The sequence below is a fragment of the Ambystoma mexicanum genome, chromosome 2q (assembly GCF_040938575.1).
Source record: "Ambystoma mexicanum isolate Mex_15411 chromosome 2q, UKY_AmexF1_1, whole genome shotgun sequence".
Taxonomy (NCBI): domain Eukaryota; kingdom Metazoa; phylum Chordata; class Amphibia; order Caudata; family Ambystomatidae; genus Ambystoma; species Ambystoma mexicanum.
Genome location: NC_090924.1, coordinates 765,625,970 through 765,638,846, shown reverse-complemented (window position 1 = coordinate 765,638,846; position 12,877 = coordinate 765,625,970). Strand labels below are relative to the sequence as shown.

The 12,877-nt window shown below is 46.8% G+C and overlaps 1 protein-coding gene across 5 annotated transcripts in view; it reads left to right on the top strand.

Moving 5' to 3' along the window:
* DIP2C (disco interacting protein 2 homolog C) overlaps positions 1-12,877 on the top strand; it is a 2,321,522-nt gene that overhangs the window by 1,963,681 nt on the left and 344,964 nt on the right. For all 5 annotated transcript variants that reach the window (XM_069647998.1, XM_069647999.1, XM_069647996.1 and 2 more), the window contains one exon: positions 9,506-9,674. In XM_069647998.1, the coding sequence (XP_069504099.1) occupies positions 9,506-9,674 (169 nt within the window). The remainder of the gene's footprint in view (positions 1-9,505; positions 9,675-12,877) is intronic.

Below are 12,877 nucleotides of genomic sequence, written 5' to 3'. Positions count from 1 at the left end.
AATGGGGATTCCAATGCAAACTGATGTAGTCTCCCTGGCCAAGAAGGGTTGGCTCAAGCCCCACTCGGCCCAGCCGGTCAATCGACGCCGGGACGCCAAGTACAGGCAGATGGAGGGGGATTCTCTTGCTCTTGGCCCATCCTCAGCCACACTCCTCGGTGATAGCTGCAGCATCACTATGCTCCAAGCCTCAGTCGTCCTCAGCCTCCTCCTCTGCGGCTCTGCTAGGCAAGCAGGAGATGATCTTGGAGGCGTATGGCAAGCTCTATTCCAACGCGTCCTTACATCTTCGTCAGGCCAACGCAGATGCCATGCTGGCTGCAGCCAACCAAAAATGATGGCAGGAAATTGCGGACTTCCTCCCGGAACTCCCCACCCAGAGCCAATCACGCTTTAAGGCGGGGCTAGCCGATGCCAAGCTGGTGGCGCATAATCTCATGAAATCCACAGTGGCCCATATTGACACCTCAGGCCGTGCCATCTGTATTGCTATGGGCATGAGAAGGACAGTCTGGCTCCAGGCAACAAAATTCAACCCGGATGTCAAGGAACGCATTCTAGATCTACCGTTCGAGGGGGGGGGGGGCCCTCTACCTCTTCCACTCCTCTACGGAGGAAGAGCTGGACAAATAGAAAAATAGCTCACAAACGGCAAAGTCTTTATCCATCCTTAAAATACCACGCTGAAATCGTACACTCAATCTCGGCAGTGCTCAGAAAGGGGTTGTACGTACGGAGGGTTCCGTGGCTTCCAGGAATGCAGATCCAGGAAGCTGGACCGCTCGCCGTCTCAAAACCGGCGCAAGCAACAAAAAGGGGGGGGGGAGTAAGGAAGGGTTTTTTCCGGTCCCCCTGCTCAGCGACAGCTTCTGAGGGAAAGAAGGCACGACACACTCCTTCGGGTCCACGTGTCTCCGGTGGGGGGGCAGCCTTGCTCTCCATGAACATTTTTGGCACCAGAATTTCGCTGAACCCTGGTTCCTCTCCGTAGTATCCACGGGCTACCGCCTACCTATCCCAGCCTCTCCTCCCACTTCCCCTCCACTCCCACAGGTTGGGACAGCAACTCTTTTGGCGGAGATCAGGTTGCTTGTAGAGAGCCAGGCAGTGGAGGAAGTCCCAGCCTCCCAGCAAGGCTTTGTCTTTTACTCCAGGATTTTCGCCATTCAGAAGAAGAACCAGGCGGGCTGAGAGTTGTGCTGGACCTTTCCACCCTCAACCTCTCCTTACCCCTGCAAAAATTCAAGATGTTTATGCCAGCTTTTATAGCGGAGACATTGGACAAGGGAGTCTGTATGTGCTCCCTGGATCTGAAGGATGCGTACCTACACGTCCCGATTTGGCAGCCCCATCGTTCTTTCCTATGTTTCAGGATTATGGGCTACCATTTCCATACAAGGTCCTTCCGTTTGGCCTCAACTCAGCCTCTAGGGTCTTTACCAGACTCATGAATGCTGTGGCGGCCGCCCTCATAGCGCAGGGCCTCGACATCTACCCATACCTCGACGACTGGCTGGTCAGGGCTACATCCCTGGAAGCGGTTTACCACTCTTCCCATGCCCTTATGAACACACTGCACGTTCTGGGCTTCTCGCTCAATCTCAAGAAGTAGCAGCTGCAAGCCCACGCAGAATCTGACATTCTTGAGCTTATCTGGGAAACGTGCTCCGAGAAGGTCTTCCCCTCGGAGGACAAAATCTCGGGCATCAAGAGGGCCACCGCCCACTTCCTCAGCAGAAAGGTGACCTCGACATGGTGCTACCAGCATTTCCTTGGTCTACTGGCAGCGGTCCTATTAGCCGTTCCCCACACAAGACTAAGGATGAGGAGGATTCAGCTGCACTTCGCAGCCTCATGGAACCAGGAGTGGGGCTCTCAATCCGAGATGATCAACGTTCCTCCATCCCTCCACCCGGCACTAACTTGGTGCTCCAGAGACTGCAACCTACGGACGGGCAAGCCCTTCCGGCCGCCTTCTCCGCAGGCCACCATCACCACGAATTTCTCGCTCGAGAGCTGGGGTGCCACCCTGGACGATCTCTCGGTCCACCGCACTTGGACTCCCCTGGAGCAGGAATACCACATCAATTGGCTGGAGCTGAACGCCATCTGGCTGCCGTTCAGGGTATTCCTACCACAAGGGGCAAGGTTAACCTCATCCAGACGGACAACTCGACCAGCATGTACTACGTCAACAAACCAGGAGGCACCAGATCCCCTCCGATGTGCAGACTGGTGATCAGCATGTGGGAGTGGGCCCTGGAAAACAACATTTACCCCACGGCAGTCCACCTCCCGGGGGAATCCAACCTGGAAGCAGAAAGGTTCAGCAGACTGGGAGCGGACAATTACGAGTGGCAGCTAAAGGACCTCGTTATTCAGCAGATTTTCAACAGATGGGGTCACCCCCAGGTGGATCTCTTTGCCACCTGGCTCAACATGAAGTGTCTGCAGTTCGCATCCTGGCAAGGTCAGGGCCCCGGCTCTCTGGGCGACACATTTCACCTCCAGTGGACCGGCATGAAAGCCTACACCTTTCCGCCTACTCCCCTGATTCACAGCGTGATTTGCAAAATCAAGGAGTCTCGCCAACTCCTCATCATTCTAATAGTTCCATGGTGGCCGGCCAGGCCATGGTTTTTGGAGCTCCTCAGCCTCTCAGAAGTGCCCCCGATTGACCTCCCGACAGGCCCAGCACATCTGCTTACACAGCAGGGGGGCAGAGTCATCCACCCTGCTCCAGAGAAACTAGCCCTCACAGCGTGGAACCTGAGCAGGTAACACTTCGGCACATTACCCTCTCACAGGCCAATCTGGAGATCATACAGGGCGCCAGGAGCAAAGCTACCAGGGCCCAGTACAAAAGCAAATGGACCAGATTCTGCCACTGGGCAGACTACTAATGAAGCGACCCTCTGATGTGCACACTGGAGAACGTGCTCTCCTTTTTGGCGCACCTCGCCCACTCAGGCGTGCAGGCGCACACCTGCCGCATATACCTCGCAGCCATTGGGGTTTACAGGAACTCAGAGGAAGGCATTTTCTCCTCCAACCCTATAGTCAAGAAACATCTGACGGGACTCGCAAGGCTCTACCCGCCCGTCAAGAGACCGCACCCGGAGTGGGACCTCAGCATAGTCTTGGGTGCACTCGCGCACAAACCGTTCGAGCCAATGGCGTCCGTGGACATCAGGCTTGTCCCCATCAAGATGGCCTTACTAGTCGGCCTCGGCTCGCAGAGTCAGCAAGATCCAGGCGCTGGTCCACTCAGAACCATATACTACCTTTCACAAGGACAAGGTAGTCCTGCGGACACACCCGACATTTCTGCCCATGGTTCTGTTTGTTTTCCACTTGAACGAGGAAATAGTCCTTCCTACAGCCATCGCATTCCAGCGCCATGTCCCTTGGCAAGTCATAAGCATGGCGGTCACTTGGGCCTCTCCCTCGGCTTTCTGCAAGCATTACTGTTTGGATGCCGGCTCTAGATCTGATGCAGCCTTCGGACAGGCGGTTCTCAGGAAAATATTTGCTTAAGGAGGGTCTCCTCTCCACCCTGGGGCTACAGTCAATTGTAATCGCCCATACTGTATGGAGGAAAGGGGACGGGATGTAAGAGTAATTATAAGTTACTCACTGTAGTGACTAACGCACTCTTAGTCCATAGTCCCCTTTCCTCCATACGTCCCACCAACCTCCCCCCTAATAATACTGCTGTCATTAGGCAATGTTAAATCTATTGTCGATGCGTCAATGGGGACTGAGGTGTGGCGCCGGAGGGCGGAGTCAGGGCAGCGCATATTCCCCGAGCCGCGCACCACTAAATTTAAAGGGGGAAGAAGGTTTTGTCTGGTGAAAAAGGTTCCGTCTCCCGTCCCTTGGAAGGGACGCCCATACAGTATGAAGGAAAGGGGGCTATGGACATTGGTCACTACGGTGAGTAACTTATAATTTTTCCTCCACTGCAGATGGGAGGCGTGGTAGCCGGTCCCCTCAGTACGCTCGGACTGCCTCTTGTCGCCTGTCCGTGCCATTCCGCAGATGTTAGGGTTTTATGTAGTTGAAGCACCACCTCCAAGGATTGAAATAAAAAACAGACTTGGAAAAGCCAGGAACCTGCTCAGACTGCCTCTCGTCGCCTCCCTTTGCCTGTTAGGGGTTTATGTAGTTGAAGCACCACCTTCAAGGATAGAAAGCAAAAACAGACTGAGAAATGCCGGGAATCTGCTCAGACTGCCTGTCGTCGCCTCTCTGCCTCTTATAGAACGGACCATGGTTGCCAAAGAGAGTACTGTTTGGGCATTTGGAGAAGCTGGACCTTGAGCCTGACCTTTCCTTGGGAACATATGTTGCAGGCCTTTATGAATACCAATGATCTTGATAAATCAATTTAGATTGATTGACTGTGCTCCCTCCTCAGCCCTTCTAATAAATTAACATTTGTTAACATGGTGGTGGTCAGGGAAGCTGCTACCCTGGTTACTGGGTTCTCCTATGGATGAAAAGAAATCCCACATTTTCACTGTAATTTCAGCATTTGGTGTGAAGGTTGGCAGCATTACTCAGTGTAGCACATCTTTGAAAGAAAGACACTGTGCTGGCACAGTGCGAAAACACTTCTTCGGTACCTTTTGGTTTGTAAGATGTTGACCGATAAAAAGCATTGCTCTGCCTTCAGTAACCACTGTTTCTGTTTACCCTACACATTATTCTGGTCATTAAATGGTATATTACTCGGTCAAAGCCAGGCGCTGTCCTTGCTTTTCCACCACAGCCGCATTCCAATACATTTAATTTGTTTGGTAGTTACTATTTTACATCTGGTAACTATGAACTGCGATGTTTCACCCTGATGAGATACAGTGATGCAATGCGAGATGTTGCTAGGGGAGCTTCAAGTCCTATATCCGGTTACCAGACCCACTACTTCTCTATCTTACTTCAAAGGTGCAGCAAAGCAGATCTGAAGAAATATTCGGCAAACAATGAACTTTCTAGCCAGATACTTGAGCAGTAGTTTAGGTACTAGAAGGCACTTCAAGATACAGATATCAAGCTATTATTATGATGTTCATGAGATGCTGTTGGATGGCGTACATCTTTTCAACGTAAAGGCAGATCAATCCGTGTTAAAGCTTTTTAGAAAAAATGGAGGGCTACTGCTAATTCCTTTTGAGTGTCTCCTTTGTCCAAATGGCACGCTTAGCCTTTTATTAGCTATTCGTTCGTTGGCCCATCTTTTCTTCAAAGATTGATACCTCTGTTAGTAGCTGGGCCGAAACAACAATACTTTTGTTCATAGCTAGACTTAAGTACTACCTGTGTTTGTGGGGGTCACTGCTCTCTTTTCTGTCTACATCCAAGCCTCCCTGATGAAAATAATGTCTTCATTCAACCACGTCTGAGGGTGTTGAAATGTTTCGGATTGGGAGCACGTTAGCACAGATTGATGGGTCCTGCAGACATCTTTGACATGGTAGTGTCTCCAATTCTAAAGTGGTTCCTTTCGAAGGCTTTTTCTTCAACACATCTTCTCAAGATGAGATCCCGGTCCAGGAACTTTCAGAATGTCTTTTCGAAGGGATCATAGAATGGGTTCCAGAGTGTAGCCTGGGATGGGCTGATACTCCTTGTACTTTATTCTGCCCAAAGCAAGTGGTCTGAGTCTCATTTTACATCTTCATAGCTCAAGCAAGTTTCTTTTAAAGTAGATATTCAATATCATTTCAGCCTTTTCAGTGGATGAATACCTGTTGTCCCTCCAGGGTGCGCATTCCTACATACATCTCCATATTTGGCAGAAAAGGTTCCAGAGGTTAATCATTTTCGCAGAACCCTACTATAGTAGACTGTTTTTGCTGAAATCCACCAGAGGGTGTTTAGGAGCATCATGGCAGTGGTCCCTACTCTTCTAATGAAGCAGAGTGTTCAAGACTTGCTATGGCTGTTAAAAGAAATCTGCAAATCCTTTGTCACTACATATGCAAAAAACATGTTTGCTTCTGTATTCCCAAGGTGCTCCCTCAGTGCATTCTTACTAATCAAACAGGATTTTGCTCATTAATGGGTTGCTCAATACTCCTATTGGAAAGATGTTCTCTCTTACACATAGAGTTAAAGGCATCTGTTAGATGGGATCTTTTTTTGTTCCGACTCTCCTTTGCAGGCTTCATAGTTCGGTAGTGCCCTTGGTCTCATGAGCTTGTGTGTCTTCCTTTTATGGGTAGCACAGTTGAGAATGTGAACCCCTCTGAAAAGGCAGGACTATTTGGTCACACTTTTAAGGGTACCCAGGGGATCAGTGCTTGGCTCTTGCTTGCATTCACCATTGTTTTCTTTATGGTGTACATCACAGTCCAGTCTTTAATGCGGAGAAGCATTTTTTTAAAGATTGGTCTCAGGTGATTGCTGTCTCCCTGTTTAGATGGGTGTTCAACTGTCTGATGTTTTGGCGAGCAGCCACTGGGATGACCAGGACAAGAAATGTAACTTCAGCCTGTTGGAATCTAGAGTGATCAAGCTTGTTCTGATTTACCCCCTGGTAAATTCAGGAAATGTTTATTCAGATACTGATGCACAATTCCACTTCCATTTATTACATGAACACAAAGGGTAGTGGAGGAAGGCCTTAAAGATCTGGTTCTGGCTGTTTCAAGTTGTGGAATCCAAATCAGCAGCTCATTTGGCATGGAAAGAAAATGTCTTGGCATATATTCTCAGCAGGCTGGAGGTTATGTCCCAAGAATAGGAACTGCACAACAATGTGATGAAGAACATATTAGTTCTCCTTCAAATCAACCTTCTGCCCTCAATATGATCTACCAGTATCATTTTTTTTTCTTCAAGATAATTTCCTCCCAAAGGATCTCTATGGTGGTGACGTGCTTGTGGCCTGGCTTTTTGAGCTTGTATATTCCTTTTCCGATGGCCCTCTTATCACTGCTGTTTGCAGTGATTTCAATGCTATAGAACAAATGTGACCTTTATGTACCTAATTCTATCTGTCTGTCCACCCTCGAGGCTCAATCTGCGGGGGTGTTTCTGTTGAAAATGCAGAGCAGGAGCCTTCCTCTGAATCTGGCTAGTCGACTTGTTCCTGGACTGGACTTGTTCCAAAGACAGGAGGACTATCCTATTGCAGTTTTTTGTTTTCAGTCATGCAATATTGTCTTCTGGCGGTGTGCTGGCTTCCGGACATGGAGGTTCTTGTCTCAGTGGAATGGAGTTTTGTTTGTGTGATGCAGGCTGCCTTTAAAATGATGCAGGCTGCCTTCAACATGATGCATGCTTTAAAAGGTGGCAAGAGCAGCTCCTTGAAGATGGAGATGATGTGGTTGAATTTTCTTATTTCTGTGATGAGGCATAAGCCTTCAGAGGCACCAAGGTGGCGTTTGGCACTCTTGTGGGTATGGCATTGCTACTGTCCATGCCCAGGGATTGGACAACCGCTCTCAAACTCTGGTAGGTATGAAAAGCTTGACTTTGCAGAGAAGCACAAGCTGGTACCATGTTGTTTGGAGAGATTTCTCACTGGGTGAAAGAGGCATGAATATTTCAAGCTGCATATCAGTCATCCATTCTAGAAGGGCATGCTTAGTAGGGTTTTCTAGGAGAATAATGTAATTCTTTGTCTGGTTCAGCTTCGTGCAGGCACTTGCCATTCCGGCTTCGGTGAAGGACAGACAGTACTGGAGTCGATGGATATCATTGATGCATTTGACCTTTATTCAAAGCTGTGTATCATCTGTATATAGGTGTTTCTTATTGTCAGTCTTAGTCAGGAATTCCTCTAGAGGTTGTACATAAAGGTTGAAGATGGGATTGGGAAGTATGGACACTTGTGGAACTCTACAGGTAGCTAAGGTGGGCTGGAATCATTTGGGACATATCTATACAAGTTGTAGACATAGGAGGTGAACCACTGCATGACTGGTACTTTGAATCCAGTGCATCCGATTAGGATGAGGACGTAAGGGTCCCCTTTGTCCAGAATGTGCACAATGTTGTCAGTAACATGGATGGTATTGGTCTTTGATGCAATGTGCTCACAAACCAGATGGTTTAGTCTTTTAAGAAATGGTGCTGGGTGGTCCTTTTTTTGCAACAGGATCTCGACAGTCTTCTAAGTCACTCTTGCTGAGGAAAGGTAGATATGTTTGTGCTATTTAGCCACTATATATCTTTTAAAACGTATACCCGAACTGTTCTGTTTTTCTTATACCTACTGTAGTGCAGTTGCTGAAAGCTTTGGTCATTACCCTTCCATCTAATCCTTGTGTAGTTCCATACTGGGACCTAAACATTGTTCGTATGTTTGAGATGGAGTCTTCTTTGGAGCGGATGCATACTTGAACATCGCTCATTATGATGATGAAGACACATTGTCTTTAAACATGCACTTGTTTACACAGGGTGAGCTCTTTTGGTGGGGTCTGCTGATTTCCTGGGGCGGTCGAAGTAGAATGTGGCTGAGAGTGTGGCTTTTGCCTTTGGCGGTCTCAGAGTTCTATCTTTCTCAGATAATCTGTCTCTGTTTCTACAAATCCTGACAAATACAATCCACCTAGAGGAGCTGTGTTCTAGAACGGTCTTGGCCAGACGTTGCTCTGAAAAAACCAACAAGAATCTATGATCATTTCTATGCTCATTAGTCCTAGAAAGTTAGAAGGGGGGATACTTTCAGGTCAAGGCAATTTAACCTTGCCTCTCCCTTAGAAGGGTGTAGAGGAGAAAGAACACAGAAAAAATGAAACTCTGAAACCACAGGCAGAAACTAGACCACACCCTTAGTCACATGCTCTTTGGAATGTTCCAGGAAAGCAGACACCACAGGAAGATCTAGCCAAACCTACCTGGATCCTAATCAACCCTCTTTCCTACCCTGCTGTGACTATTAATGTGATTAATTGTAACGTTTTCGATGGCACCGTTTTAACAGTCCTATCATTCTTTTGGCTTCTGCGGAGAGGGTTAATTTGGGAGAACCTGGGAAAGGGGGCATGGGTGGATTTGTCCTCAACTACCTCTGATCCAAATGTTAGTGATTTTGTCATCTAAAACCAATGAGTTGAAAATCTAACAGAAGCCAGATAAAGAAAATGTGCCTCATTGTTCTTTGTTGTTTCAACCGCTTAGACCGAGGATTGTTAGATCTGCATGAACATTGTTCAGATGACTCTTTATTTTCTTCTGACCTGCTAGATTTATTCACAAGTGAGAAAGATGGTAGGTTTCCTTGGAGGGAAATTTTGAGGTTTAGGTAAGCACTGACTGTGTAATCCAGCACTCTTTACTTGAAGACATTGTGCATGTTTTCTCATGGCGTATCATTTTGAAAATGCTGTCAATTTAAAGAATCCTATCGAATTATGGTACATTTCTATGGTGATAGTGTGTGAATGTGGTTTGATAGCCAGGACCTTAGTTGCCGGTTCAGTCACATAAATCAGTAATTAAACATGAATACCTTTCTAGCCAATGCTGATGTTTCTCATGTCTTTTGCAGCGTGTATTCAGGACACCAGTCTATTTTGATTCCTCCCTCAGAGTTGGAGACCAGTCCTGCCTTGTGGCTTCTGGCTGTGAGCCAGTACAAAGTCCGTGACACTTTCTGCTCCTATTCTGTAATGGAACTCTGTACAAAGGGACTGGGGTTACAGACAGATTCTCTGAAGGTAATTACACATATGTATTGTGCCATTTTGGAGGTTTATAAATTGTGTGACAGTGCAAGTACACAAAAATGCATGTTTCCTACTGAAAATACGTTCTCTTTCGTCATTTTAGCTTCTTTCTAAAAACACCAAAGGTTAATTATTTTTTTTCTAGTTGCACGAAAACATACTTTGCCGATGTGAATATTTTAGTCTGTTGATCTAGTTTGATTTAGAATAAATACTTTTGCCTGTGAATCTAGGTGATGATGGACTCAATACAGAGGAACATTGTGATGTTATTGTGTAGATAAAGCATGACAATTGTAAAACCTGTGTATTTGTACTGTGCTGCATGCAGCCATAAAGCCTTAGGAATGTTTACTGAACTAGGACACTAGGCGGTATCCTGAGATTTGGATTAACGAGATATGAACAATCGGGAATTTGAAACGGGTTCATCCCCTGCCAGAACTGACTCCAATCATTTGCATTTTGAAATAACTCTAGAATATCATCTTAAAACATGCATATTAACTAATCAATTTCATATTCCTTGAACCTCGGTTTAAGAGCTTGTTGCAAGACCTGCATATTGGATAGGGCGTGAAGTAATGGGATGGTTGGGGATTTATTTATAAAATGGCATATGGAGTAGGCTCGGGAGAGGTTGAGCATTCAGTTGCAGATGTTTTTGTGCTTGGACCATACGGAAGCAAAGGGTTTGGATCTGTGATCGTCTGACTTTATTTTTTTTAAGTGTGTCACCCTGAAGAGAGTCGAGTAAAAAGATTGTATACTGAAACATGTGCCAACATATGTCGGTCATGTTGATATGATTTTCATGGAGTGTTGATTTGAGCTGATGTTTGGCAAAATAATGACGAGGGGAAACGGGAGAAAGGTATGTTGTCTGAATTTCCCCTTGTACATCTCAACTCATAATGTAGAAAAGGCTTTTACTGTGAATGTCAAGAACAAATATTGAATCTTGGCATTAATGTTATTACATTCTATAATTTTAATGTGGATAAAGTTTTTATGCAGGTGAATAAACTATTTTAAATATGAATTTTTTGTGGATTGTACTCTGGCCCATATGCCTCCGGGAGTTGATTATCCAAATAGGAGCTTATTAAATAAATGCTAATGTATTCAAATAGTTGAATGAAAGAGTATCTGGTTTTAATGTGTTTTTATAAAGAGCCCTGTTCTAAAATACAATATGGAGGAAGCTAGGGCATATTTGACATACAGATTGATGGCTAGTCCTTAATACCTGAAACTGAATGCATACACTTTAATGCAGCCAGTGAAGACTCAAGACTGCTGTTCCACGTGAGGGTTGATTGTTGAGGTTGCAAATATGACTAATAATTTTGTAAGAAATGTCAAGTTTGCTTAGTCTTGATACTGACCTAGGTAGAGTTCCCAGAGTATGAAGGCAATTAATGGGAGCTCGGAGGGATGAGAGTGCACGACCAGCGGGACCCAAGTCTTCTCTAAAAGCTGTGTCCATCATAGCCACTTACTCCTACGCCCCATCCCCTTTCCTCCATACTTGTGGGACATCTCTCCGTCCTGTGGGACGGAGAGATGTCCCACAAGTATGGAGGAAAGGGGACTATGGACTAGGAGTAAGGTGGTCACTACGGTGAGTAACCTGGTAAAAAGCAGAGTTATAATAGATTGCCTCAAACATTACCCTAAACGAGTCAGTTGCATGTACCATACTATGTGGTCAAACCAGAGTCTTGTGTCCCATTTCAAGCAAATGCACATTTCTGGCATGCAACTTCATATAGACAATAAAGAGGACGGGGAGAGCACCGACCTCGGAGAGACTGCATGTGGATTAGACTGGAGAATAACCTGCAGCGCCCAGTTTGGAAAAAGGGCAATTATGAGGCCAGACACTAACCAAATACCCACATTTAACCTGCTCAATGCACTTAAGATGTATCTATGCATACACCTTCTAAAAGTTGTCCCATTTTTATTAATATTACCTAGAAGTTTGCAGGATCATTCAGGCACACCTTTAGCTTTCTAAATGATGTCTTCAGTATTATGTTATGCATATTTGTGTAGCTCTGAAGTGTTGTTGTTATGGCTCTGAAGCTCTTTCGGTTGTCTGGGAGTTTTATTTTTATTTATTGGACATTTGCATGCACCTATACTAAGTTTTTCCAGGCGCCACAAGACAAGTCGGGTGGGTGGGGGGGGGGGGAACAAGCGAATCACAAAAAGAACAAAAACGGTTATATGGGCCTTGTGACAATCCTACCGTGCAAGTGCATGGCAAGGTGGTAAGTGCAAGGTGGAGGGGCTAGAGAGAGAAGTGCCGGAGTGGGGTGCCCCAAGGTTGGAGGCGGGAGAGTGCTAGGCGGGCCAAGTCGGCAAGTGCAAGGGGAAGACGGGGGAAGGGAGAATGAGTGCAGGTAGACAGAGAGGGCCAGGTTGGGCTAGTCTGGGTAAGGCAGTCCGAAGGCAAGTGCTGGGGGGGACTGGTACCCTACAGGGTGGTCTGGCACCTGTATGACTCTGAAGGGACCGGGCCCCAGTCACAGCGGCAGAAGGAAAGTTAGCATGGGAGGGGGAGAGGGAAGGAAGAGAAGAAAAGGAAAGTTTCGAGAAGTTTCCGGAACTTAAGAAGATCCGGATCATGTCTGAGGGGGGCAGGGAGGCCGTTCCAGAGGGAGGAACCAGCCAAGGACAGGGATCTACCTCCCACTCGTGGCTTGGAGAAATGTTTGCCCTGCAGGGAGTTGGAGCCAGAGGACCAAAGGACTCTGCCTGGGAGGTATTTAGGGAGGTAAAGCTGAATGTAGAGAGGTACCACGCCCCAGACAGCCTTATGGATGATGCAAAGGGTCTTGAAGTTGATCCTTGCGGTCACCGGGAGCCAGTGGAGAGATTTTAGGGCTGGAGTGATGCAGTCCCTGGGCTTGAGGCCAAGGATAAGTCTTGCAGTCCTGTTCTGTATTAGTTGAAGGAGGCGAAGGGAGGAAAGAGGAAGATTGAGGAAGAGGCTGTTGCAGTAGTCCAGCCTAGAGAGAACCAGGGATCTGGAGACATTTAGTTTCTGGGGGAAGGTGAGGAAAGGTAGATTGACCCCGAGGAGGTGAACGTTAGACTTCTTGGCAAGGTCTGTGATGTGTGGAGAGAAAGAGAGAGAGGAGTCAAAAGGAGCCCATAGTCTGGTAGCCAATTGGGATCAGGAG